General features: G+C 62.5%; 1 protein-coding gene across 5 annotated transcripts; it reads left to right on the top strand.

Annotated features, from left to right (window-relative positions):
- The first annotated feature begins 677 nt into the window (after positions 1-677).
- Positions 678-17,367, top strand: TNNT3 (troponin T3, fast skeletal type). Of its 5 annotated transcripts, none has more exons than XM_059151309.1 (17): positions 678-800; positions 3,759-3,790; positions 3,957-3,970; positions 4,425-4,442; positions 5,677-5,694; positions 5,847-5,861; positions 6,802-6,813; positions 7,042-7,056; positions 9,610-9,628; positions 12,116-12,161; positions 12,799-12,915; positions 13,036-13,113; positions 13,352-13,465; positions 13,542-13,651; positions 13,774-13,864; positions 14,886-14,926; positions 17,152-17,367. In XM_059151309.1, the coding sequence occupies exons 2-17, from the start codon at positions 3,774-3,776 to the stop codon at positions 17,204-17,206; spliced, it is 780 nt and encodes a 259-aa protein (XP_059007292.1). In that variant the 5' UTR covers positions 678-800; positions 3,759-3,773; the 3' UTR covers positions 17,207-17,367. The 5 variants fall into 5 exon arrangements, with proteins under 5 accessions (XP_059007292.1, XP_059007319.1, XP_059007283.1 ...); XM_059151300.1 differs by lacking the exon at positions 14,886-14,926 and adding an exon at positions 15,495-15,535 and having other exon boundaries at positions 685-800; XM_059151316.1 differs by lacking the exons at positions 5,847-5,861; positions 14,886-14,926 and adding an exon at positions 15,495-15,535 and having other exon boundaries at positions 686-800.
- Positions 17,368-24,172: the final 6,805 nt, after the last annotated feature.

Here is a 24,172-nt window from a genome sequence, read left to right as displayed (position 1 = left end):
AAGCCAGCCCCCCCACCCAGCACAGAGCCGACCGTGCGGTGAGCAGCTCGTGGAGCTTGGCTGTGGGGCCAGAGGCCCTCACGGTCTGGACCCCCAGACGGGGAGCTCCCAGGCTGAGGGCAGACGTATGGCCCTGGCCTTGGGGAGGACCAGCCCCTGGGGCGACGAGGACCCTCAGTGCTCGAGCTCCTGCCTGGACCGTAACTTCTCGAGCCCGTCTGTGCCGCACGCCCCAGGTCTGGGCACTAAGCAGGGCTCGGACCTGACAGACGCCTGGCCGAGGACGTGCAGAGCCCTCCACCCCACGGGAGACCCGGGCCCTCGGGCCACGCGCTCTGACGGAGGAGCAGGTGGGCTGCGGCGAGAGACACATGCCCCCGACGCCGCAGAGGGCGGGCGGCTGAGCTGGGGGCGTCAGAGCCCCAGGCTAGGGCTGGTTGAGAGCCCTGGGCCACCCAGTCCGTCCTGTCAGCCCTCCTCAGCCCGTCAGGAATGTGCCCGCTGTGGGGGGGGGGGGGGGTAAAAATAGAAGCTGACACTTCCTTCTCCTTCTCCACATGTGTCTGCCCATCCGTGCCTCCTTGGGCCCCCTCCTCTGCTGTTCCTATACTTGGTAAGGGGCCTGCATGGGCACAGCCCCTTCCCGCCTGCCCCACGCGCCCGGCCACCCAGTCCCCGGCCAATGGGCTTCTGGGCAAGATCAAATGTCACTATAACATGAGGTGGTGAGCCGGGCGGGCAGTGTCTGAGCCGTCCTGTCCACAGGGAGCCCCAGCCCTTCTCTCCAGACTCAGCCACAGGTTGGTATGGCGCAGGGCTGGGCAGGACTGGCCGGCCACTCGAGGCGCGTCCGGGGTTCTGGGGTGCGGAGGGGCCAGGACGCCGTGATGCCACGTCTCCGCTCTGAGCACGGCAGCTCGGGGAACCCGCAAAGCCGCCCAGGGTCCCGAGGGTACTGGCGCGGAGGGTGTTGCTCTGGGATGTGAACACGGACAAGCTGTCCCAAACCACAGCTGGGCAGCCGGGGGGGCCCAGGGAGGCGGAGGGGGCCTCCCTGGAGGGAAGGGGACGGAGAAGTGGGGGTTGAGGTCAAGAGCCCCGGAAGGCCACTGCCCACAGCTCCGAGGGCCGCCCAGTGCCGGGTCCTGGCTCACCCCCGGGGCCATCTGGGCCTCTCCACGGGGCTCCAGTAAGCGCAGGGGCCCAGGCCACCTTCTCTCAGTCGCCGGGGGCTCTTGGCCTCAAGCGGTCATCGCCTCCAATGCCGCCACGTGTAGAGACCAACGCGAGGGGTCTGGTGGAATTCACCCCAGGAGCGGTTGCATGGAGAGAGCTGGCTGGTGGGGGCCTCAGGGACAGCTCCTAGAGGCCAAGGACAGGAGCAAACAGGGCCAGGCCAGGGTGGACTGGGGACCTGGGATCTATCCCACTGCCCTGGACGCGTCCCACCGCTGCCCATGGGGGAGCAGCACGTGCGCCCAGAGGCCCCGCCCAGGCTTCTCGCCCTCTGCACGGCCTCGCCCGTGCTGCCCCCCCAGCACCCTCACCGGCCAGCTCCTTCTGCACACCCTCTGCCCTCGTTGCGGGGGAAACCCGGGCGAGGTTCCCTGCAGGATAGGATGGGGGACCGAGGCTGTGCGGGGTGACGCAGCCGGGCGGGGACTCCCTCCTCCCCACCCCATCTGGTCACCTGGGAAGGAGGTGTGTGTCTCCAAGGAGGTCTGACCTCAGCGGCTATATTCCCTCTACCCCACCCCCCAACGCCAAGGGCAGAGCATGAAACGGACATCTGACTTCCTGCCCAACTGTCGAAACGCTGTCCCCTGCCCCCCAGCACGCCCCACCCCAGCCCCTCCCAACAGATGGCGAGCTTGGGGGACAGAGCCACTCTGCAGTGTGGCCTCCGGGGCTCCCCTGGACGGAGCGGCAGGATCCCAGAGAAGCCGCAGCCTCTGTGGGGTCAGTGGGGCTTTGCCGCCCTGACTCACAAGGGGCTTCCAGGCACCCCACCCGGGGATACGGAGGTCTTCCTGCGGCCCCCCCGGGCTCCAGTCCAGAAAGCAGGAGAGCAAGGTGCCGGAGCTCAGGCCGGCCTGGGACACCGGCGGGGGCCAGTGGGAGCGGGCCAGGTGGAGACCCGAGCCAGTGGCCGCCCTCAGCCCCCCTCCCTGCATCTTGGGTTTCTGGTCAGAGGCGTCTTGGCTAATTCGGGTGCCTATTTCTGGACACCTCAGCTGCCACAGGCTTCTTAAAAATAACCCACCCCAGGCTCGGGCCACCCCGCCCCCTCCTGAGGCTGCTGACAGGTGTAGGGCCCGGCCAGGGTCAGGGAGGCCAGCAGGACGAGGCCCTGGGCTGTCCCGGACCCTCCCACCCCGGAGAGTGGCCCCAGGGGAGTGGGGGGGGGGGGTGAGGGCGGGGCCCACCAGGAGGCTGAGACCCCCAGCTGTACGCAGAGGGGAGGCTGTAACTTGAGGGGGCAGCAGAGTCCTGTTTCGGGAAAGAGCCGTGTCTCAGGCTGGGGTGTGGGGAGCAGAGATCTGGGGGTTGACGCCGCATGGAGCTTCAACGGCTCTGGAAAAATTAACATTGTGGACGGAGGCTTCAGACAGCCGTTCCCACCTTAGCGGTGTGACGGACACGCATGTTTAAATGATGAGCTTGTGGTTTCCTTGTCCGGAGCTCCTGGGGGGCTGGGGGCCCAACGGTCGCGTTCCACTGGAGCTGCGCTAGGCCGGCATGAACTCTGTGTTTTGAGCCCTGGGCCAGCTGCTCTGAGCGCTCCCAGGCCCCGGGCCGCCCCAGCCGGGTGCGCAGGCCAGCTCACGGAACCGGGGTCCCTGAGCGCCCAGACGCACCTGCGCACGTGCGGCCTGGCCCAGGCACGGAGCTTCCCTGCAGACGTGGACAGATTCAAGAGCATCCACGGGGCCTGGGAAAGCAGGCGGGGGGAGGGGGCGGCCAGACGGGGCTGTCCACGCTGTCCTTTTGCTCAGGACCCTGGGCTAGGGAATGCACAGAGAAACAGCCCAGACCCAGGCCCCGTGAGCTTGGGGCCCCGTCTGCTCCGGGGCGGGGCTGGGCGGGGGGTGGGGACAAGGAGAACGGATTGTGCACCTTGTGATTTGGGGAGGGAGGGCAGCACAGGGGCCGTGGGGGACTCCCAGGGCATCCATGTAGGAGAACATGGGGTCCCTGCAAGAAACCATCAGTTGGGGAAGGGAGCTCTGGGTTCACACCAGGAGGGCTGTCAGGGCGCCGGTGAGGCCCAAAGACCCAGGAAGCTCCAGCAGGTCTACAGGGACAGGGGGGTCCCAGTAAACCCCTCAACCACCTCGGCGAAAGGCAGAGGCTGTCAAGAAATGGGCTCCAAGCCCCACCAGCACAACTTCCCTATTGTCCAAAGCAGTCTGGACCAGCACCGGGCATCCTGGATGACCCCCTCGGGGAACGCTGTAGAGAGGATGTCTGCCCTGGGTGGGGGTGGACGCCACGACCTCCCAACACCCCGTCCAGCCCCGGGATTCCCAGCTCCAGGCTGGAGCCAGGGCCGGAAGGGCGTGTGGGGCGGGGGGGATCCGAGTTTGCCGAGGAGGACGGGGGGGGGGGGCGTTCTGCAGAGGAGGCCCGCCAAGGCCAGAGTGCTGGCCTCCACCCTGTCCCTGGATGTCCCTCACACCCCCAGCCCTAGGAGCTACCCTTTCCAGCACTCCCAGACCGAGGCCATTCTGATTCTGGTCCCGTTCCTACTCCTGCAGAAACCACCCGCCACCATGTCTGACGAGGAAGTGTGAGTACCAGCCCTAGTCACCACCCGCCTCGCGTGGGGCCCCTGGACCTGGGCTGCGTGCAGAGGCCAGAGGACCCAGGGCTCTTGGGGGACACTGAGTGAAAGCCCAGTTCACCCATTTTCTCTCTCTCTCTCTCTCCTCTCCCCAACCCTCGGCCCCCGACAGTGAACAGGTCGAGGGTAAGTGTCCATTGATTTTCCCCTACATCCACACCCAGTGGACAAGTCACACATGAGACAGGCCCATCTGACCGTCGACAGCAGGGCTCTCCTCCGGAACGCCTGGCGGGAAGCCCTGGTGGGAAGCCCGAGCTTTGCTGTGTTCTGCAGTGGGCACCACTGCACACGGGCTCTGCACTCCTGCTCCCACACCCGGGGCCCTCTTCCTCCCAGGACACATCCCAAGATGTGGTTCTCTCCCAGCCTGCCCTACAGACCTGTCCGGAGCAGCCTTTGGCCTGGGGCCCCACCACCCTCTCCCAGGGGAATCTGGCCCCCCAGCCCTCGCCCCGGCAGAAATCCCAGGGTGTCCAGGGCCCAAGGCCCCCTATACCCCATCCTCGGTGGTTTGGGAGTGGGGCGGCTGGTTCCCAGGGCGGCCCGCTAACACGGCTCCTGTGTCCTATCATTGCAGAGCAGTGCGAGGAGGAAGGTAAAGCCCCTGCCCCACGCCCCTGCCCCACGCCCCACCCCAGGCCGCCCCCTCGACCCGGCTCCCAGCCTCAGCCCCACTGCGCTCTCCACTCCCGCGGCCCGTCCCCCTCGTCACACAGGGCCGCTTGCTACCGCACTCATCTCCCATGTCCGCATCCGCTAACAGACACACACTCGTCACTAATCCCCATCCCGGCAGCACCATGTGGACAGAGCTGACGTGTGCGTCACGACTCTCCCTCGTTAACCCCGAGGGCCAGGCTGTGTGGACCCCGCTTGGGTCTCTCTCTGCCTCTGTCCCTGTCTCTCTCCATCTCTATGTCCCCGTGTCTCCCAGCATCCCCGCCTTGGGGCCCCAACCTCCAGGCTCACCGGGAGACCCCTCCCTCGCACAGCCTGTCTTGGGGGGGGGGGTAACTCCCAGTCGCGCCCGGGGAAGGTGTGGGGCGCAGGGGAGCCACCGCACCTGGGAACCGCGCAGAGAGGCGGTTCTCAAGCCCGGTGGGAGGCCCTGGAAAGCCCTGGCATGCGCTCAGACCGGGAGAAGCGTCCGCGCAGCTCCGCCGGGCGCTGCTCCGCCGGGCAGGCTCAGCTGTAAGTCGGGCCGGGTGCTATGTTTTGAAAATATTTTGAAAACACTTGGCTACCCTAACAACGCGAGCAAAGCATTTCTTTTTCTGTGCTGAAAAGGTAGAAAGACTCATTTCTGAGCGGGCCACGTGGTCCTGGGGAGCCGCCCCTTCCCCGAGGGAAGGCCACGTGGTGGGCAGGAAGGGTCCCCTGCCCCCCCACTTTCCTCAAAGACCCTCAGTGTCCACGTCAGCTCGGGTACGCACAGAGACCACGTCGCCCGCCCAGGCCTTCCCCGGGCGCTTCTTACCACAGCGGGTCTCGTGCCCTGTCCTCACCCCCATCCCCCGCAGAGCAGGACTTGGGCTACACCGAAGACACGCCACGCTGGGACGGGCAGGCAGGCGGCGGGGTCCCAAGGCCCATCTGGGGGGGCCCAGTCCCCAAGGAGGGAGAAAGGAGCCAGAGCCCTGGGGTCCCAGAGGGAGTCACAGGACAGAGGTGGGGTCTCGGGCCAGGTCTTCGCAGCTCACCATCTCCGGCCCGGGCGCCAGGTGCCCCTCCTCCCAGGGCGGAGACCTCCTTCCCCGCCACCCCGCGTGAACCCCTAAATGACTGTCTTGTTTCCTCTCTCCCTCCCACGCCCGCGGCTCCCACGTCAGAGGAGGCCCAGGAGGAAGGTAAGCGGGTCCGGCCCCCGGCCCCCACAAGTACTCTCAGCGCTCTGCCTCCCCCCAGTGTGTCCCCACCCCCTAAGGACATGCTGTGTGCTCTTGGCCTAACCTCTCCTCTCTCCCCCCGCCGCCTGTGCACCCGGCCTCCTCCACCGCAGAAGTCCATGAGGAAGGTACGGGTACCTAGGACTTCTGGTCCCCATGTGGGGCCCAGGGCCTGGCTGGAGCCCACGCGGGGTGGGGGAGACGGCAGGGAGGCAGCGAGGTGCCAGCCAGCAAAGGACTCCCACATGTGGCCCTAACATCACCCACTAACCACAGCCAACGCTTGACCAAGGTGGGGGGGTCCCCCAGGGCCAGGCACCCCCTGACTCAGACTGGGCTGCAGACGGGGCTCATGCCCCCAGCACAGGGACACTGGGTCGGTGGCGGGACTGCTGGACCCAAGCTCAGGGTGGGGAACTGAGAGGCCACGGCCGAGTCTGACCCCTGGACCAGGCCAGGGCCCCGGCCAGAGGGCGGGTGAGCACAGGGTGACAGAGGTCCAGCCCATCAGCCCCCAGCAGGGACACTCTGCGACCATCCCCTCCTATCCAGCCCCGTGGGCCCCTCCTCGGGCCCCGGGGTGATGGTGGGTGGGTCGGGGCACCTGTGCTCGGATCAGTGGGCAGGGCAGCCGAGCCCGGCGCCCATGTCTGTGTGCCCCCTGAGGCTAGGACCAAAAGGACAGTGGAGGCAGGAAGTGCAGCGCCCTCTGGGGCTGCTTCCCTGGGCTGTGGGCCCTGCCCGGCCAGCTCCCGTGTCCCCTCATCAAACTGTGGCCAGAGCCCATGAGCCCCTGCCGATACCTCCTGGGGGTGAAGGACAGGCGAGACCCCAGCGTCCCCCACAGAGCCACCCTTGAGCCCTGGTTCCCCGTCAGGTCAGCGAGGCAGGGACAGGATCTGGGGACGGCCGTGCCCGCCCACACTGACCATGTCTCACCGGCTTCCCGCATGCCCCCTATCCCTTGTCCTCTGTCACTGACCCTCCCGAATGGCGACCGGTGCTCCCCTAACCTCGGATCCTCCGTCCTTTGACCTCTTGCTCTGCCGCCCTCCCTCCCCCGTGAAGTCCACGAACCAGGTACGTGCCGTGACTTCAGTCCCATGTGGGCGCCCGTGCACACGAGTGACACGTGTGGGGGTGAGCAGGGGTCTGGGCCACACAGGGACAAGAGGGGCCGTGGGACTGACGTCCAGCGTGGTTCCGCTCGGGCTCCGCGCCTCCGACTCCCACGGCCCCTGCCCTCAGCCTCCGCCTGGGCTCACCGCTGATTCTCTCTCTCCCCCGCCCCACGGTGCCGTCCCGCAGAGGAGGTCCAAGAAGGTACGTCCCGCCCCTGCGGACATCCCCGCACGTCTCCCCCTGCCTCGCTCCCTGGCTGACTCCTGCCACCTTCCCATGGGCTGGGGACGCCGTGGGAAAGGTTGGGTCTGGGCACCCTCGGGGGTGCGGGGGGAGGCCCTTCCGGGGCCGCCAGCAGGAAGGTGGGGGCGGCCGGCCCTGAGCAGGAGCTCGGAGCCCTGGGAGGTGCCGGCCTGGGGAGGAGAGTGCTGAGGTCCAGCAGGGGCTTCCGGACCACACAGGGTCGGGTGGAGAGCAGCGGCCGAGACACAGGGAAGGCGCCTCCACCCTGCCCCGATGGCATGTCAGAGAGGGCATCAGGAGGGGGCAGGGGGGAGGGAGGGGGAGGTCAAGCGGGGTGAAGGGGAAGGTCAGGCTGGGCCGAGGCAGGACTGGAGCAGCCAGGGGCCTCGCGTGCAAAGGAGCCATCGCTCAGGCCCCGCATCCCACCCACTGTCTGGGCCACAGCCGGTCTCATCCGGCGTGAGGAGGCCCCTGGGTGGGCCGTGCCAGGGCGGAGGCAGGGGACACACGGGTTCGAGTCAGGGGCCTTCCGCTCGGCGGGGCTGCGGGGCCTCCGGGCTGGGCCTGAACCGCAAGCGCAGCCCTGCGAGCGTCTTCTCTTCCCGGGGCCCAGAGAGGCCGCCCGCAGGAAGGGATGTGCCGGCCCTGGCGTGGGGTGCTGCGCGCTCGCCGTGCAGGGAGAGGCGTCTAGGACGCTGCGGGCCTGTAGGGGCACACGGTCAGCGGGGTCCCCAGAGCCCACCCTGACGCTGAGAGTCAGACAGGCAGATGGGGCGCGGGGGAAACGCCAGGCTGCCCCCGACTAGACACCGCTGCAGGAGCGCTGGCACGGGGCCCCTCCCCCAGCAGCTCTCGGCCTCCCCTCATGCACCCCTGCACACGGGGCGGCTCCAGCCGGGCCCCCAGAGAAGGCAAGCACACCTCAGTGGCACCCCTCTTCCCCACCAAGCCCTTCCTTCTGCCCCTCCGTGAGGTTTCTGCCCCCAAAGCACCCCCTTTTCTTGCTCGGTTCCCTCACGCCCACAGCCCCCCCAGGTGTGGGGGAAGGGTGCCATGAAGCCCACTTGTAAGAAGCCAAGGTGCTGTCTATGGGCATGTGGCAGGCTCCCGAGCACCCAGGGGGACCCGAGCCCAGCGGGAGACGAGGGGACGCACCCCGTGCACTCGCAGCCAGCCCCCCATCCCCTGCCTGGACGGCTGTGGGCAGAGGAGAAAGGGCAGGAGACCCACCCCGTGTTCCCGGCTGGGCTTCCTTGGGCTTGGAGAGCCGGAGGGCCCAGAGCAGAGACCAAGGGGCAAGGGCAAGACCCTGCCGGGCTGTGCCAACCCCAGGCTGTGACCCGGCCAGCCAGACACACCCCGAGAGAAAGCATCCCCACGTGAGGGCAGCCAGGTGGGGACAGAGGCTCATCTCAGGCCTGGAGGCCTGGGTGCACAGACACACGGCAGGCCCCAGGAAGTGGCCACGGGCAAGCTGGGAGGGCACATCCTAGGTCAGGAAGAGAAGGCTCTTCGTCTCCGGGGAGGTCCAGAGCCCCTTTACCTTCGAGCCGATCTAGCCTGGGCCGCAGGGACCACTCCCCCAGCTCCACAGCTCCCGTGTTAGGGAGGGTCTCAGCTTTCCCGGGGGGGCTCCGCCAGGCCCCCGTGGAAACCCTCGAAGCAGCCAGCTCCGCTGCCCACTCCCTACACAGCAGACCACTGATGGGGTCCAGGCCACTCCCCACACAGCAGACCACTGATGGGGTCCAGGCCAGTGCACACCAAGGGACGAGGGGCCCGGGGCCTGTCCCCACAGTCCCCCCAAACCCCCTCCAGTGCCCCGAGCCTGCTGGCTTCTCTCCTGTGTATGCCCTTGTGCCCACCGCCACTGTGGAGGAGCAGAGGGAGGATTGGGAAGGTCTGGGCCACGGGTCCACTGGCCACAGCCCTTCCGGACTGTGTCTGGATGGCCACGGGCTCTCGGTACCGCCACCGCCCGCCTGTCTGTGTTACTCTTCTGCTCTTCTCCCGGGGTCAGGCCTGACCGTCCCGCCATGGAGCTCCATGGGCCAGGCCTTGCACACACCCACTCAGAAGCAGGGTGCTCAGTGGGGATCGGCCCACAGGCTTGGACAGGCCAGGGGCCTGGAAGGGGCTGCATCCTGCCCTTGCACTGGGTCCCCGTGCCTGCCACCTCCCATCAGACCACCTCCCTTCCTCCTGCCCTGCTGGTCCCTGAGGGCCCTGGCCTCTGGCTGACAGTCCCTCCTTCCTCTGCATTCCCCTCCTGGGCCACATTCTGGGCCACACACCCGGAGCTCTCCGCCTGGGACCCCACAGGCACCTTCTCTTGTCACTGGCAGGACAGGAGCTTGGGCAGTAGGTTCCGCTGGAGAGGGAGAAGCGGGCGGGCGCGAGGCAGGAAGCCCAGCCCCCAGGCGAGGGTGCCCCCAGGGGTCTCTGGGTGGGAGTGGGCCACCCCACTTACACGCTTCTCTTCCCTTTCCCCATGCCCGCTGTGGTGGCCAGAAGAGAAGCCGAGACCCAGGTGAGTGAGGGCCCAAGCAGGGCCGGATGCCAGGTGTGGGAGGCCTGGAGGTCAGGACCAAGGTCACCTGGGACCCTGGGGTCCCACAGAAGACAGCGCATTTGGGTACCATGGAGAATGCACCCCGAACCCCTGAGGGAAGGTGGCCATGCCTGTGCTCCTTGATTTGGTGTTTAAAGCTCTAGGCATCTGACGAAGGGCCCTGATGAAAGTGGGATTATTTGGGGCGGCTAGTGCCTTCCCCCACAGGTGGGGAGCAGAGTTCACGGGGGCAGTTCTTCCCCAGCAAGGAGCAAAGAGGAACTCTGGGGGCCCGGCAGGCAAGGAAGGCTCCCTGCGGGAGGAGGCGGGGGCCCAGGGAGGACGGGAGGGCAGGGAGCTGGCGGAGACGGGGTAGAGAGAACGGGCTTCCCTTGCCCCCTGCGGCTGCCGGCCTGCCACAGGGTGCCCCCAAGTCCTAGCTGAGAGGCAGCCACGAGAGGCAGCCGGAGGGAGGGTCTCGCTCCCGTGGCCCCTTCAGAGCAGAACCACGGCGGACCTGCCATCTTCCACGGCCCCGGGCGCCTCCTCATCTGGGGGGGGGGGCGCCTTTCCCTCATTTTACCCACTTGAGAAGATTTCAGGGATTTTGTTTTTTAACCAGTCAACTCTGACGTCTCGTGCTGGGCGAGCACTTGGGGGACACACGGTGTGTGATCCACGCCCTCACCCCGCAGAGTGTCCTGCCTGCGCTCTGCACAGTCCGGCCAGACCTGGGGTGCCCTCGGGGGTCCGTGGGCCCTGCGGCAAGCCCAGGGTTCGGCCAGCACACTCCCGTCCCCTGCACTTTATTTTTCAGCAATGTTGAATAACGCTGCTGAATCCCAGATATTTTTTAGTTTTAAAAAAATGTTTGTGTTTTCATTATGAAAATAAAACACCTCATTAAAGAAAATTTGGAAAATACGTAAAAGTCCAATGAAGAAAAAAAAAAATCGTCTATAACTCTCCCAGCCCGCCAGCCAGACTGCGGGAAGGCCCGGGGAGGAATTTTACGCGCTCTTTCCGTGCGTTGGGCTCGGAAAAAAAGATTTAAACTCTGAGCTGTTTTTCAAACATCGCACTGTCTATACAACCTTCCATTCTGCTTTTTTTAAATTTAGCACTATTCATAAGTATTTTTCCGTGTTTTTACATAGTCTTCTTAAATATTTTGAATGGCCACATAATATTCCATGAATTGGACAAACCATAATTTTTCTAACCGTCCGTCTTCTGCAGGACATTAAAGCTTCCCCCAATATTTTACTATCATAAATAACGCCGGGTGGAAAGCATTTTCCGTCTTTCGGGTTATTTCCCTAGGCCGTGTTCCCAGAACTGGAATTACTGGGTCAAAGAGTGTGAGCGTTCTTCAGGCTCCTGGCCCTCGCTGCCAAATTGCTCTCCAGGGGCCGTGCCAGGGCGGGCTCCGCCACGGACGTGAGCGGGTCTGCGCCCCGCGCCGCCGCCACCCGGCCGGGGACACTGATGGATGAGGGGGGCCTCTCAGGGCCGCTCTGTTCGCGCGCCTCCAAGGGCTGCGGGAGCGCCTCACACCCGCTCACTGGCCGCCTTTCTTCCCGAGACTTGGCGGCGCACGCCTCCTGCCCATTTATCTCGCGGCACAGACGTCTCCACGTGTTTTCAGCCATCGGCCTGCACAAGGATATAAGTCTTCTCTGTGCTTGCTGAAAATATTTTTCTAGTCTGGGTTGGGGTTTTTTTTCCTCTCCCAATTTTTGCTTTTTTTTTTTTTTCACATACATAAGTTTTTCATTTGCGTGGAGTCGTCTGGCTATCTTTCCCCTAGCGGGACCTTCTGGGGCTTCTGAGCTTAGGAAAGTCTCTCCTGTTCCAGCATTTGGGTCCATATTCAGTTCCACGTCCTTCTGTGGCTTGTTTTGAAAAAACCGTGTTGTTGTTTTAACTCTTTGCTCCATCTGGAATGTACGGGGGCCGATCCCGGGGCTGATAGCCGGTTACAGCCGGCCGGGTCCCAGGGTCTCATTTCTTCCCTAAACTGCCTTCTGCCCAGCCCCACTCCTTCAGGTCCCCAGAAGGAAAGATTCAAGAGGGGTCAGAGACCCGGGAAGGGTCAAGACAGCCGTTCCCGACCACAGAGTCCAACACCCCTCGGGGGCCTGCAGTGACCAGGCTGCCTCTGGCCTGACCTGGCTGTGCTTCTTTGTTTGAGAAAGAAAGCGAGACTGCCCTTCCTGCACAGGCCGGGGGTGAAACGGCCCTCTCGATGTCCAGATGCTGGCTAAACAGAGGGACATGAAGAGACTGAAACGTCCTCAAAGGGGTCGGGCCACTCTGGGGACCGTGGGTTATACATCCGACCAGAATAAAGGTCAGGCAGTGGGTCCTCAACTGGGGGCCCCAGGAGAAGGGCAGGACGACCAGCATCATGGTAGCGTCTCCACCTGCCCCCCCCCCCCACAATGAGTCTCTCTCTTCTTCCAGACTCACTGCTCCTAAGATCCCGGAAGGGGAGAAAGTAGACTTTGATGTAAGTTTATGGGACCTGGATCCACACAGCCTCCACCCTTCGAGCCCTAGCCTTCAGCCTCCAGACCCATGAAGGTCATTTGCTCCCAAGCAGCCAGAGCTAGCCCTTCCTGGTTGCAGGCCATTCTGCCTTAATTTATTTCTGGACCAGAGGAAACACCCACAGTGTCAGACACACGTCTTCCCTCCTCTCCCACCCCCTACCCACCCATCATCCACTCATCCGTCCGTCCGTCTGTCCATCTGTCCGTCCATCCACCCATCCATCACCCAACAAACTACCTCATCCACCAGTTTCCTTCTGTCTGGCCCATGCAGAGCATCTCGGGATGACAACAGAGCCAAGTCAGAGCCCGTCTTTCCAGGGGTGCTGATGACCTCAGAGCTCGGCAGGGCCTGGACTCACCCGCGGGGAGGGTACCATCCCTACCCTGGAGCTAAGGGATCTGGCAGCCTCTGGCCCCCCAGAGCGCAGTGGCCATGGGGATGTGGCGAGGGCCATAGGTCCCTTGTCACCCTCAGCTTTCATGGTGGCCAGAGGAGGGAGGGCGTCCCCGCAGGGCCCAGGAAGGGATTGCCTGCCGCACGGTGGCCCAGGCAGGGTGAGGTGTGAGAGAAGGGGCCCCGTCCACCCACAGGACATCCAGAAGAAGCGTCAGAACAAGGACCTCATGGAGCTGCAGGCTCTCATCGACAGCCACTTCGAGGCGCGGAAGAAGGAGGAGGAAGAGCTGATCGCCCTCAAGGAGAGAATTGTGAGTCCTGGGGAGGGGAGACGGCGGGGGGGGGGCCGCGGGGGGGGGCAGCAGGTGGAGGCGGGGCCGCCCGGACACCAGGGCTGGCAGGGCTGGGCCCACCTGCTCCTCTGGCCGTAGGAGAAGCGCCGCGCGGAGCGAGCAGAGCAGCAGAGGATCCGAGCCGAGAAGGAGCGGGAGCGCCAGAACCGGCTGGCGGTGAGGCCCGGCCCGCGCCCCTGACCCGACAGGTTCCCTGTCCTCCTGAGCGTCCCCCTGGCACCGGCCGGGGACCGGGGCGGGGGGGCGCCCAGCTAAGTCCCCCACGTCCTGCAGAACCTGCGGACAGTGCCCGTCCCAGGGTGGGTCCTCGACGCCTGCCCCGCGGCGGGGGGGGGGGGGGGGCACCCGAGCGGCCCCGCCCGGCTCTGAGGCCCGCGGGCCGGGGTCCCCGCAGGAGGAGAAAGCGCGCAGGGAGGAGGAAGACGCCAAGCGGAGGGCGGAGGACGACCTGAAGAAGAAGAAGGCCCTGTCCTCCATGGGCGCCAACTACAGCAGCTACCTGGCCAAGGTGAGCCCCGGCCCCGCCGCCCGCCAGCCCTGTGCGGGCCCCCCCCTGAGGCCGGCCCCTCTGCCGTGCCCCGCAGGCCGACCAGAAGCGAGGCAAGAAGCAGACGGCGCGGGAGATGAAGAAGAAGGTGCTGGCTGAGAGGCGCAAGCCGCTCAACATCGACCACCTCAGCGAGGACAAGCTGAGGTAGACCCGGCCCTGGGGTGGGCTGGGGCGGGGGGGGGGGTGTCCCGGAGGCCGCCCTGGTTCTCCACGGCAGCTGGCGGGGCGGGGGGGCTGGGCCCAGATGCACCTTCGCCCCCTCCCAGGGACAAGGCCAAGGAGCTGTGGGACACCCTCTACCAACTGGAGACCGAAAAGTTTGAGTTTGGGGAGAAGCTGAAGCGCCAGAAGTATGACGTGAGTGCGGACACCTCGCAGCTCGGCCCCCCGCCAGGGCCGCCCCGCGACAAGTCCCCACCACCTCGACCCTGAGAAGCCAGGGACCGTGGCGGGGGCGCCCTCTGAGCCCGCCGCCGTGCCCCCGAGCAGCTGGCCCTGCTCTGAGGGCCGCAGGAGAGAGCAGAGGCCTCGTGGCCTCGCGGTCCAGTTTCTGAATGGCCGGGGGCTTGCAGAAAGCACCCCCGGCTGTGCCAATAGGTTTCTTGGATGCAGTTTCTCTGTAAAGTAAGGTCCCAGCCGTGCCCGCGAAGACATCGGCTTCCTCAGAGTCCCTGGGGGACCCAGCCTCGGTCCCTGAGCGGTCACCGCCTCGGGCCCCCGTCCAGCAGTTTGGAAAAGGGTCTGGGGCTGGATCATCTCAGGGGTGGCTGCCTAGAGTTTCCTGGGAGGGGCACACAGCTCAGAACGGCAGTCCTGTTCTGATAGCGTCCCCTCGGAGGCCCTGCGGGGCCTGGGGAGCAGGAGAGGTCCTGGGAGCCAACCTGCTCCGTGTGCACACAGACACCTCCAGCTTCCCCAACACAGGCACAGCCCCTGCCCCTGCCCCTCAGTGCCCTCCCAGGTCCCCAGGGGAAGACTGTTCACACCCGAGGGGCGTCTCCTGTGGCCACCCCTACAGGCCACCAAGATAGAGGGTACGCAGTGACTGGTGACTCCTGGCCCCTTCTCAGGAGCCATGCCCGAGGGCAGAGGGTCTTCTCCTGTGGTTTGCTCACCTCTACCAGGGGGAGGACGGTCGTGCCAGCCCCGGCACTGCCCTCTCCCCGTGGTCCTCTGGGAGGGCTGGCTGGCAGATGAGGGTCCACAGGGTGGAGTCAGGGACACGCTGCCTCCTGACACACGTGTACGCAACCCATGGGGGGGTCCCAGGGGGGGCCGGAAGGGCCATGAGGACCCAGGCCTAGGTCAGCCCAGCACACAGCAAGGCCCCGGAGCCTCAGCCCGCCGCCCAGCCCGTTAACAATCTCGGTCTTTCTAGATCATGAACATGCGGGCCAGAGTGGAGATGCTGGCCAAGTTGTAAGTAGCCAGAGCCCACCCTGGACCGGGCTCGTGGTGTGCACTGCGCAGTGAGCCTCCCGCATGGCAAAGCCGGTTCGTTGCGGATGGTGGCGGCGGGCACGGAGACTACGGGGGCCTGCCTCCTGCCCCCACCTCCTCCCCTGCACCTGCGGCCCTCGCTGGCAGGTAGAGAAGGGCCTGCCCTTCCCTGAGCCTCTCCGCAAGGCTGTGGGGAGGAGGGAGTCGTTGGGCCAGGGAGCCTGGGGGCCACGGGGCTGGTCGCTCACAGCCACCAGCCCCAGGGCCCTGCCAGCCCTGCCCGCACCCCGCCTGCCGCAGGTAAGTGGCCGGCTCCAGGGCTGCTGTGTGTCTTGGCCCAGGGCTCCAGCGCGGGCCACCCAAAGTAAGTCAGAGGCAAGCGTCCCCAGGGCCGAGGGCGGGCGTCTCCTGCCTGGAGGAGCCAGGACACAGTAAAGGAGCGAGCGGCCCTGGCGAGGCGGCCGGGCTCCGCTGAAGGAGGGCACGCGGGCCACAGCTGGCCTGGCCCTGCCCCGACCCGCCAGGTAAGTCGCCGTGTTGTCCGCAGATCATCAACCTCAGGAGCCGCATCGATCAGGCCCAGAAGCAGTGAGTAGCCCTCAGGGGTTCTGCGCCGGGCACGTGGCCCCGTGGGGCTGGCCGCCGTTGCCTGCCCCTGGGCCCCGCGATCTTGGCCAGTCCCGGGGGCAGCCGGCCCTCCGCAGAGCAGTAACAAGACTAACCAGCGGCTGAGGGAGGCGACGGGTCCGGGCCCCACGCCCTGCACCGGCAGCCTCCATCTGCCCCTCCTCACCCCCAGAGCCCAGGAGGAGGCCGGCCGTGGGGACGTGGGCAACCCCGGGCCAGCTCCCCCGTGGCTGGCAAAGCCAGATGGGGTGCCCAGATGTCCCCTCACGGTGCCACCTCAGCGGTGAGCTGGTCTGGACCGTCAGAAGGCCGGGCTCTGTCACGGGTCTCTCTGCAGCCCTGGGGGAGCCTCTGGCTCCTCGGGACGTGAACCCTCTGTCCGTAAGGTCACCCCGGGGTCTGCGGGCTCTGTGACAGCACAGCAGCTGGGAGGGGCCTAGAAAGGCCCGCACCTTGCTTGTCCCCAAGGGCCTGTGCTCCCCGCCTCACCCACTCAGGGATGCTGCCTCCCAGCCTGGTCGCAGGGCCGGTTCCAACCCACACAGGGCAGTGTCCCCAGGACTGCTTGGACTGGGGTTTCCCCTCCGTCCTCCCCGGCCCCTGCCCATTTCCTGCTCCCGGAGCTGGACTTCTCCAGCCCGGGGAACGGGTGAAGGTGACCCCCTCCTCCCTGGGCTCTGTTGTGTGGAGTGGACATGGGCCCTGTGAGAGCCCTTCCGGAGTTTGCACATGCGTGCGTGTGCATGTGTGTGTGCATGTGTGGAAGTGTTCTCGGGCTGACCCCTGCAGGACTCGGGCCACGGGCACGACCACGGGTGCCAGGGCTTCTCCCAAAGCCAGCCTTGGGAACTGCATGGCCTCCACCAGCCAGAAGTCGTTCCATAGGTCGGTTCTGGAGCCCACACACCCTAATCCCCACCCGAGGGACCCTGACCAGGCTCCCAGGTGCCTCCTGGCTCCCTGGTGTGCAGAGAGCCTCAGACAGACAGGGCCGGGCTCCTTAGGACGGCCACTTGGCAGGTGCTGACCTTCTCCCTGCTGCATGGTCCAGCTCTAACAGGGGACTGAAGGGCTGGGGCAGAGGCCTCCAGGCCCCGAGTCTGCCAGGCCCTGCCTGGTGGCCAGGAGTCAGGGCCCTGGGCCGCTGACTGTCCAGAGCCTCTCCTGCCCCAGGAGGCTGTAACCTGGGTTGCTTTCTCCAGGCCACAGTCACTGGGGCGATGAGAGCCATCTGTAGAGTCAGCTTCCCTGGCAGGCCTGGGGTCCACCTGAGGTGGGGCCCCGGGAGCCCAAGCTCCTGGCAGGGGTTGGAGGGTGTCCTCTGCTCTCTGGTCCCTCCCCTAACCACACTAACTGTCCCAGCACAAGGCACCCCGGCCCAGCCGGGCCAGGTACAGGTGAGTGACTGGAGCTTGGAGTGTGTGCCTGTGACTTCGAAGCCAGACTGGACGCTTTGCCCCGGTAGTGGCCTGAGTGGGCTGAGCTGTCAGGACTGGGGGTGTGGGGGGGGCCAAGGAGGGGCTGGGCTGGGGGCCCAGACATGCAGCCGCTGACGATCCACTTGCTTCCATTTGCAGTAGCAAGAAGGCCGGGGCCCCGGCCAAGGGCAAAGTCGGCGGGCGCTGGAAGTGAAACCGCCAGAGAAGGTCCCAGAGGCAGCGACCCTTGGCCCACGCAGCCCGTGGGGCAGTGTCCGGCCCCCACGCCTGGGGGCAGAGGCCCCCCCGCCAAACGTCTCTGTCCTGGCTTCCCCCATGTCCTGGGGTCTGTGAATAAAGCTGACGGACTCCCTTCCCAAGTGTGTGCTGGCTCTCAGACACGGGGCTCTGGGGGGCACGGACTGGAGGAAAGGCTGAGCGGGTGGGCTACGGTAGACAGAAGTGCAGGTCGGGGGCCCAAGGGACACTGGGGGCTCCCTTTAGGGGTCAGGGCACATGGCTTCAGGGGACTGGGACGCCCTGCCCGGCTCTGCCAGTGGCTTCCACATCTGCCCGCCCCCCAACCCACAAGGCCCTCTGACCCTCAGATCTGCACGTCAGCCAAGGTCTTTGCCCCCACACACACACACCACTGCCCGAGAGTGGTCCCTCAGTGCCTGAGTGCAGTCTGCAGCCAGTTTGGGGCAGAAGAGCTTTGCCTTTGGAGCCGTCTGGGGGGAGGGGAGTGGGAACACACTAGGAGCGCTTACAGGCGTGCCCTGGAAATGTGGGGGCAGAAGCAGGGTCCAGAACAAGGGGGCGCACACAGCCTGAGGGGCCTCTCGCCTCCAGAGGAAAGGAGCAGGAAAGCACGTGTCAAGAGGCAGACTCGGCAGACACAGACCGCTCTGTCTGTATTGTAAGAGAGCACAGTGCACAGCTGTGTAATAAATGTGAAAATCCTGACCAAACAGAATTATGGAAAATATAAATCACAAAACTTGGATGGAGACGGAGAGCCTCGCACAGCGGACTATTCACGGACGAGGCTTCCAGAGTCGGAGCCGCCCCTCCGGGAAGGCTCTGCGGACTTCAGGGAAGGAGGGAGCGTGCCCTCGGTCCGCCGTGGCGGGGGGGGACCCCAGCAACAAGCGCGAGCCCCCAGACAGCACATGCACACGCGCGAGCCCACCCCAGCACACGTATCTGCACCCCACACGAACGCACATCCCGCGTGGGGCTCACCAGTTTGCCAGCACACACGTGTCCCCCAGTACGAGCACCCCAGCTCCACACACCGCCCTGCACACAGACACGCTCCCAGCCGACCGGCTCAACGGAGGGCATGCAAGGGAGCATTGGCGGGACCCACGGAGCCTAGCTCTCCATCTCTCTTGTTCTGAGAGGCTGCCCTGGGGTGCCTGGGGTCAGGAGGGCCAGCGTCCCCCACCACTGCAGGGGTGAGCTCCTGAGGTATCCGCCAGCCGCAGGGAGCATGAACAAGCCTGGGGTCTCGGAGGGAGCTTAGAGAGCACATCTGCGTGGCTGACAAGCCGGGAGGGCCGGAGGGATGGGGGCCGATTTGAACCAGACAGTCCGGCGGGGGAGACGGGCCTTGGTGGAAGGCCATTCTTGCAAACGGGAGCACACGTGAAGCTTTCCAGGAGCGGCTCAGCCTCAGCCTGTGACCACACGTGGAGCCCCAGGCCAGCCCTCTGCGGCCCGTCCCGGCCTGTGGCAGGGGACTTATCATCATCTGTTTAGAAACGGGAGCACACCTGGGGCCCCGCCTGGCACCTTGCGGCGGACATCAGGAGGCTGGGCAAGAGCCCCAGGGTTTGGGGTGGGGGGAGAGGTCAGAAACCGCTTCGTGATCGTGTTCTTGAAAACTGCGTCCGATGGCCAGTGTCCGGGGGAGTAGAACGCCACCGCCTTGACTCGGGGGGAAGAGGCAGACGTGAGCAGACGGGTCTCGGTCCCGAGAGGCTGAGCCGCTGGAAGTGCAAGGAATTGTTTTGGATGATGTCATCCCCTCTCCCCGGGTTCTGGGGTCGTAGGTGCTTCTAGACGGTTCTAGAGCAAGTGACTGATGCGTCTGACTCCTGGTCTCAGGTCATGATCTCAGGGTCATGGGATCGAACCCCATGTCGAGCAGGGTCATGGGATCGAACCCCGTGTCGGGCAGGGTCATGGGATCGAACCCCGTGTCGGGCTCCAGGCTCCGCGCTGGGTCTGTTTGAGATTCTCTCTCCCTCTCTTTCCTCTCCTGCCTTCTCTCTACAGCAAATAAACAAGTAAAATCTTTAAAAAAAAAAAAAAAAAAAAAAAGAAAAGAAAAGAAAAGAAAAGGACAGAAGGGCAAAAAAGTATTTTGTCTTACCTACTTGTGCCTTAAAAAATTGGCACTATTCCCAACCAAATGATTATCTACAAAAAAAAAAAAAAGAAAGAAAGAAAACGAGCCAGAAAGTCTGCAACATTCTGAATTATCAAAATCAAGAGTTCATGAAGGTACGTGAGAGCATAAGATAGAAGGGCTGAGAGTTAGAGGACAATATTTAAAACTACCGTTTACAACAGAAATGTAAAAACGTACGATAGTAAGGATAAATCCAGCCCAACATGTGCAGGATGGCCAGGCATAAGAAAATCGCTTTATTGAGAACATCTAAAAAGCACCAATACTTGGAGACAGTTTTATGTTCCCTAAGAGAAAGCGGTCCTGTCTTAAAACTGTTCATTTTCCCTAAATTAACCTATGCATTCAGGGCAACTCAACCACGTTCCCACAGGGGCGCGTGTAAATCCACGCGGATCCTAACATGCGTGGGGAAGGAGAGCACAACACAGACCGTGTGAGGGAGACGCCGGCTCCCGGGTGACACGGGCGTGGACACGGAGCCTGAGGACAGCCCCGCACACAGGGCCACGGGCACGCCGGCTGTGCTGGGGCAGGCGGGCGCCGGGGGCCGAGGGACGGACGGACCAACTCTGAGAATGAATAAGGGGACGCCGTGCACCAGCTGCGCACGACGGTCCCGAGGTCGGTCCCTGTTTGAAGAACTGAGCCTGAGAAGGGAAACATCCCGACTTCAGGAAGTGGCCGTGGAGAGCATCGGAAATCTGTCGGAACAGGGCGGTTTCTTCAACCAGGTGTGAAAGCTCCAAAGCATAGGACAAGACTTTGACAAATGCCACGGGCGTAAAGTATGTTTTAAGAACATGAATCTCTCCGGGTTAGAAAACAAGGTCCGAGCGAGCGAGCTCTGACGTCCTCGTCGGCTTCGTGTGGGGGCTCTGGACTCAGGCAGCGCCAAGGCGCCAGCAGGAAGGGGCCCCAGGGAACAAAGGGTGAGGCCGCACAGGGAGAGGGGCAGGCGGGGGGCTCAGCTGCCTGGCGTGGGCTCCAGACAAGGGACTCTGTCTGTCTCTTCCTGCTGTCTCTTCCCACATCTGCGCCAAAAGATGCCGTGAGCCCAGTGGACCGCAAGCCAGGTGTTGGGAGTGGGTATCTGTAGCACATCCCCGATGCAGGCCAGGGTTGGCCGGGTCGGATGTATAGAAGGAACTTCGGGGCACCCTTAGGTGAAAGGCAAGCCGTTGAGAAAAATGGGCAAAGGGGGTGCGGAGTTCACAGAGAAGAGCCCGGACGGTCAGGGAATGTATGGGAAGTGGGAGACCACGTTTACACGGCCACGAAGCACCAGTCCACATCACGAGGGGGGCAAAGGACAGAGGTGGGTTAGGGGAAGGAGGGGCTCATGCTTCTGGGAGCACGCCGGCTGTGCGTGCAGATGAGAGAGGCTGGGGCTGGAAAGGCTCCCCTTCGCGGCCCCAGGTGCCCAGTCGAGGGAGGCGGGAGGCGAGGGTCAGGATGGGCAGGGAAATGCCGGCGCGGCCCTGAAGGGCGCCCCCAGTCCCCTCTCCAGGCAGTGAACGGAGCACCCCTGCCGACGACTTATAAAGCTCAAAGCACCTTGAAAACGGAGAAGCAGCTGACAGCATGCTAGCCAGGCAGGAGCCCCCGGCAAGGGGTCACGCTGCAGACCCCCGACCTCGGAGACAGCCTGAAGTTCAACCCGATTTGATTCATGAAGAAACCGCCCAACAAACCTGGCTGTGGGACCCCCCTTCAAGACATCTGGCTCAGACTCTTCGAAACCATGCCTGACCTGAAAGCCCCCCACCCCCAAAAAAGAAAATTAAAAAAGAAGGAAAGGGCACGAAAATTAAAGACAATGCGTCAACCTTGATCACACGCCACTTCCAAAGCCCCGAGCGACAGAGGACACTTTGCCACCCATGTGTCGGTGGCATGACGGTGGACACACGGTCATGGAGGCAGAGGTCGATGCTCTGAGACTTGTCGCAGGCCTCCCGCGGGGCTCGGGGGCTGGGGGGTGGGAGCAGGTGCACCGGAACCGGGTCTGAACGCAGCCAGCACTGGCCCCGCGGTGGGCTCCGGCGCTCAGCAGAAGGCGCGGGGGGCAGCTTGCCCCACCTGCTCTGCTCCTCGAGGCGTGCCAGTCCCTCTCCTGGCGCAGGTCGCTGGGGGGCAATCCCAGAGAGTTCAAGCCTTCCCCCGGGGTGCAACAGCCTGGTAAATCCTGGCAGAGGCGCAGATGGACAGGACCGACTGCTCCACGCAAGCCCTGGCCAAGCTTTGAAAGCACGGCACAAGTAAGCTGCAGAAGGAAAAACTTGCTTACACAACATATTTAAAACTATGAAGAAAAATTATCCGTGCCTCGCTGTGGGGAGCACACGTGGCAGATGCAGAATCCCCTCCAGCAGGGGAAGGGGATCTTATTGTGAAGGGGATCTTATTGTGAAGGGGTGACCCAGAGCCCTGAGACAGGGCACATCATGCTTACTTCTCAGCCAAGCGGTGGGCAGGGAAACGCAGGTTCTTCCTATGTTTACTTATACCTTCTGGTGCATCTGAAATAGTTCATAATTGTTAAACATCGGGGGCAGGGCACTTGCCAAAACTCAATCTTTATTTCTGAGAACAAAACAAAGGCTCGAGAAACTATAGAAATTATAAATAAGCACTTCCTTTATCTACGTTTGGTGGTGGAACACGAAGGCATTTCAGTCCAAGACAGGACCCAAACGAGGATGCCTGCTTTTACCATTAGTCTTCAACCCTGGGCTGGAAACTGAAGACAATGAGAGAGATGTTAAACGGAGATAAGATGTATAACTTCTGGAAAGGAGGAAACCGAACTACCACATTCCTCGGAGCCCCGAGAGAGTCAACGGAAGAGCTTTCAGAATAAATGAGAGAACTCAGGAAAGTAGCCAGATGCAAAATACATATTTTAAATAGACATTTTTTATTATTTTGTAGCAACGACCAGCAAGAAGATAGACTAGAACAAAAACACAGTTCTCAAACGCAACCAAACCAAACAAAGAGCATAAAATACTCAGCAATAACCCTCTTAGGAATGTCCAGGGACTGTAGGACGAGAAGGACAAAGTTTAATGAGAAACATAAAAATGAACTTTGAAAAAAACACGAGAGACAGAGAGAGAAAAACACAACTTGTTCTTGAGGAAGTTTATAAAAAATCAGTTCTTTCCCAAATCGATGTATAGGTTTGCCAGGTTTTTCAACCAAAACTCGAACAGGATTTACTTGGGAGAGAAGGGTGAGCCAGGAAGTGGGGAGGTCATTGGCAGGATGAATCTCAAATTCATAGAGGAGGAAAAATAGCCAGGGATAGCTAAGAAAAATTTCTGAAAATTAAGAGCAGATTTCTCAAGTGAAGGTATTACGGTTGATATGCGCTGAGAGCTCCTTGCAGACCCAGGGTCCGACAAAACTGCTCTTGCTTTGCCTCATGCAATGTTCGTAGTGGACCAAAGAGGCAAATATTCTTGTCACTTGCCCTCTCCAGAGGAGCCAACCGAAGCTCTGATGGGTTACACCAAGTCCCAAGGTCACGCAGCCATGAAGCGTCTACTCAACCGTAGATGGTGAATGACAACTCCACATGCTCTGCTCTGGATGGCTGTAAAATTTCTTCCAATCCTACAGTATGTATCAGCACAATAGCACGTACGCGGAAGCTTCGGAAAGCACCCCATCGGTGCAAGTGGGCTGGTAGGATACTGAATGCAGGAGGTTGAGAGAATCAGACGTGCGTGTGAAGAAGACAAGGCAATGAGACTTTCACTCCATGCCAAATACCAAAATACATGTCAGGAGAATGAGAGAGTTCGGTATGAAAAAAATTATTAAAACTAGAACTAGTGAGAAATGTTAGGTGCATGTCGATCTGGGGACATTTTTCTAAGCTCACAAGCAATGGAAGCATCAGAGAAGTCAAGGAAAAGCTCGGTAAGTTTCATGACTTGGAAATGTTGAGTTTCTATATATCAAGAAGTGTTTATCAAAAGGCAGACACCCAGTTCTAGCCAGGATGGAGTAACAGGAGCCAAATCTTTCCTCCTGTCTGAAACAACCCAAAAAGGAAAACAAAAAAATGTTTTTCAAGAGTGTGGACATTAGGCAGTGAATACCAGTGTTCCCAGGGAGACGGGAAGCAGTCAGGTTGGGTCCTACGATTGCCCAGCTTGCTTTCTTGAGAGAGTTTCCAGCCCTCGGCGCAGGAAGGAGGACCTAGGGAGTGCCCAAGGAGAGAGCGCTGGAGACATGCAGAGGCGTCCTCCAGCATTCAGCAAGGTGCAGGCACAGGTCTGGACAGAAACTGTCCGAGGCTAAGAAGAGAGCCACTGGAAAGGATTGGAGAGACCTATGCCTCCTGCTCACACCGGGGTGGGAAAAGGGTCTGTGCCCAGCAAACGGACTGGAAAAGTGAATAATTCATGAGGCATTGGGAACTCAGAAATGTCTTGTCTCAGTAAAAGGAATAATTAACCCTAGATAAATAATGGAGCCCTTGCTCCAGACCTACCTTACAAATCAGAAAGAGAAGACCGGAAAGGGCCAAACTGTGCCTGGGTGATTTAACTGCCCCTTGGAACAAAGCTCTAGAAGACTGGTAGAAGTATAAAAATACCCCACTCCCACCAAGGAAAAATTCATCATGTCTGGCATCTGATCAAAAATGATCAAACAGGCAAAGAAACAGGAGAACGTGACCCACGGGGAGGAGAAAATCCATCAAAACCAACTGTGATAAGTTAACACTGTAAACTTAAACCCCTA

This window comes from Mustela lutreola, chromosome 1 (assembly GCF_030435805.1).
Source record: "Mustela lutreola isolate mMusLut2 chromosome 1, mMusLut2.pri, whole genome shotgun sequence".
Classification (NCBI taxonomy): domain Eukaryota; kingdom Metazoa; phylum Chordata; class Mammalia; order Carnivora; family Mustelidae; genus Mustela; species Mustela lutreola.
The sequence above is the reverse complement of the archived record's forward strand: the minus strand, read 5'-3'. Positions and strand labels throughout refer to the sequence as shown.

Coding starts and splice junctions, on each gene's coding strand:
- TNNT3 (XM_059151309.1), top strand. Junction 13,114..13,351: donor AGCGCCAGAACCGGCTGGCG/GTGAGGCCCGGC, acceptor GGGTCCCCGCAG/GAGGAGAAAGCGCGCAGGGA. Junction 13,466..13,541: donor ACAGCAGCTACCTGGCCAAG/GTGAGCCCCGGC, acceptor CGTGCCCCGCAG/GCCGACCAGAAGCGAGGCAA.